Source organism: Merops nubicus, unplaced genomic scaffold (genome assembly GCF_000691845.1).
Source record: "Merops nubicus isolate BGI_N331 unplaced genomic scaffold, ASM69184v1 scaffold535, whole genome shotgun sequence".
In the NCBI taxonomy this organism is placed as follows: domain Eukaryota; kingdom Metazoa; phylum Chordata; class Aves; order Coraciiformes; family Meropidae; genus Merops; species Merops nubicus.
In genome coordinates this window covers 1-2880 of record NW_008608730.1, presented here as the reverse complement: position 1 = coordinate 2880, position 2880 = coordinate 1, and the positions used below count along the sequence as shown (strand labels likewise).

The window sequence follows — 2880 nt, the reverse complement described above, 5'->3', positions numbered from 1 at the left end:
TCCCTACAGGGCTTCTCTGTGGTGAAATCAGAAAAGCCTATGTGGAGTTTGTGAACGTGAGCAAGTGTCCTCTCACCTCCCTGAAGGTTGTGTCCAAGCACCCAGAATTTTTTACCTTTGGTGGAAATACTGCTGTTCTGACACCACTGAGTCCTTCAGCCTCTGAAAACTGTAGTGCTTACAAGACTGTTGTGACCGATCCTACCTCTGTGCGTACGGCACTGCTCTCTTCAGCCTCTTCTGTAGACTTTGGGGTTGGCACAGGAGGACAGCCTGAGGTGATACAAGTCCCACTGCCTGATGCTGTTCTTCTTCCTGGGGCCTCAGTGCAGCTGCCAATGTGGTTACGGGGACCAGATGAAGAAGGTGTTCATGAAATTAACTTTTTGTTTTACTATGAAAGTATTAAAAGACACTCAAAGATGTGGTAAGTTTATCTATTTGTCTGTCATACTTACTAGACACATTGTGTGCATAAATGTAAGTCTTGCTGAATGTCTCAGTGGCTGTGATGTAAAAGTGGCCAGCTATTTGCTGTTTTAAGCAATAATGTTTTTCTACTGTATGATTTAGTTGCCATATGAAATAGCTTACCCTGCTTCCATCAAAGTGGCAATTATGAGTTTAATAGGAGTGTTACTGGAATGCTGTTAATACAAGCTGTTCATTTTTAGTTTCTCTGGAAGCACAAGGGGGGGAAAAAATCCTTAAATTTGTTTCTGGATGTTATAAAACAAAGTCTAGTCTCATTTGAACAAAGGATTTTGTTTGTAGTTAAAATGTGGTTAGTAATTGTATCATGATGGAAGTTATCCTTTTTTGGAGGAGTTAAATACCAAGCTTGACTTGCATGCTGTTGTGTAGTTCCTTTTTGGACCATCATAGACAGTTGAGTTTGACACCACAAGCGAAGAAGTGCTTCTTTGAACTTCACTTGAAAGGTAGAAGATTGACTTTGTATGCCACTTATTCCCAAGTCCCATCCATATTTGAGGCTAGGAAGGCTCAGGAGATGACTTTTTTTTTGGGAAACCTGTTCTTCAAAGGTTCTGGGGTGAATTACTGTTCAGCAGTAATGAAAACACCCCTGTATTATCCACACAAATCCAAATCATAGTCCTGTGCCAGCTACTGTGAAGAAAATGAACTTTAGCAGCCCAAACCAGCACTCCCCATCTCTGTACTTGTCATATTTGAGATGATGGTGGGCAGCAGGGGTACTTCAGATAGCCTCTAGTCACATGGACTGACTGTCTGCTTGTGGCTGGAGCTTGTTTTCTAGGCTGATTCTGAGAAAAACCAAGTTCATGTGCTGTGAGACTGCTCTGTGATGTAAATCAAAGCACAGCAAGTTGAAGATGGTCAAGAGAAGTTGGATCAGCAGCGTTCTTGAAATCAAACTAAAATTTGTGCAAATGCACCCTTTGTTTAGATTTTTCTGTAGCTTCTGAAATGCCAAAGTTAACTTTTTGTTTGGCTTTAAGTTAGTCTGTAGGAAAAGTGAATTTGTCCCCCTACAATGTAGTTATTTTTCTTCCTTGTTTTCTTTTTTAAATAACAGAACTTATTTCTCTTCTGAGTTCATGGTGCTCATTAAGTGAGGTGTTTTGGAGATAGTTGTTGGGGCATATATCTATTCCCAACTGTATTGAAGTTTCCAGGGGAACCTAAGTAATGTGATCCTGTTCCTAGACTGAGCATAGCTTTTAGATTTTCAAAACAATTATTTAACTTGTGCCATTGTAATGACATCTGCGTATTTGAAGATTAACTGCAAAAACTGTTAAGTTTATTCTATTTTTTGTGATGTTATCTGAAGTAGAGTTTAGGAAACCACCTGAAACAAATTTGAGACTATTTCCTCTCCCAAAACAAGTATCACATGATGTTTCAAAGTATTTAGTAGGTAATCCATGTCAAATTTGTACATGCTTCTGGTATTTCCAAGTGGAAGTTATGGTAACACAGAGCTGCTGTGTGGGAAGAACAGTGTTGTGATGGTGCCCAAGAACAGAAGCTTGCTCATCTTTAAAAACCAGGAAGAGAACTTTACCAAAGGACTTGCTGGCCTGGAGGTTGAGGTGTCCCTGGGAAAAGACAAAGTAGCAATGGTTCTGGAAGTAAACATTAAAGATCAGGGGAGTTTGTTGAATGCAGTGGTATTCTGTCTAAATGCTATTTGCTAACTGTTTATGCAGGAGATATAACTAACTAGTGGGGCTTTTATGGTTTGCTTACTTAAAAATCCTGTTTTCCAAAGCAATGGTGGCATTGTATAGCTTAATAGATACCCCTGTGCCAATAGGTGCCCCTTTTCTTCCACTGTGCCAGTTGTCTTACATCTGAAATACTTCTGATGGATTTTTCATCATGGTAACATGGACTTTTTTAAGCTAAGAGTCTGTTTCAACAGCACTTACCATGCAGCATGACTGTTAAAAATAAGGTAATTTTGGTAAGAAATTAAAAAGAAAAGTCTCTTTCATGGTTCAAGGGTATCAGTTGTCTAATGGCCTTAATATTAATGCCAAACCTAAGTTAAATTTCTGGCTGCCAGGATCTGGAGAGCAGCCCTGGTGGTTCAGAATGTCTTTTTTTCTCCCCCCTTTCCCAGCCACAGAGTCCTGAGGCACACTGCAGTTATTTGCACCAGCAGGTCCCTGCATGTTCGAGCCACTGTCTGCAGGAGTAATGCACTTGGAGATGAAGAAGGCAGAGGGGACAACATGTTGGTGTTTGTGGATGTAGAAAATATCAATACTGTGAGTTCTTGTTTTGGGTAGTAACACTGTTCTGAAGCTCAGATGTGTAAGCATCACCAGCAGAACCAGGACTTAAGTAAAAGATTTTGTACAACTACTTTGCAAACACTAAGTAAAT

At 40.0% G+C, this 2880-nt stretch overlaps 1 protein-coding gene across 1 annotated transcript in view; it reads left to right on the top strand.

Annotated features, from left to right (window-relative positions):
* Positions 1-2762, top strand: part of TRAPPC8 (trafficking protein particle complex 8) — a gene marked incomplete at both ends in the record, with an annotated part of 29675 nt that extends 26913 nt beyond the window's left edge. The window contains 2 exon segments of the mRNA XM_008940314.1: positions 1-427; positions 2615-2762. Of these exon segments, the coding sequence (XP_008938562.1) occupies positions 1-427; positions 2615-2762 (575 nt within the window).
* Positions 2763-2880: the final 118 nt, after the last annotated feature.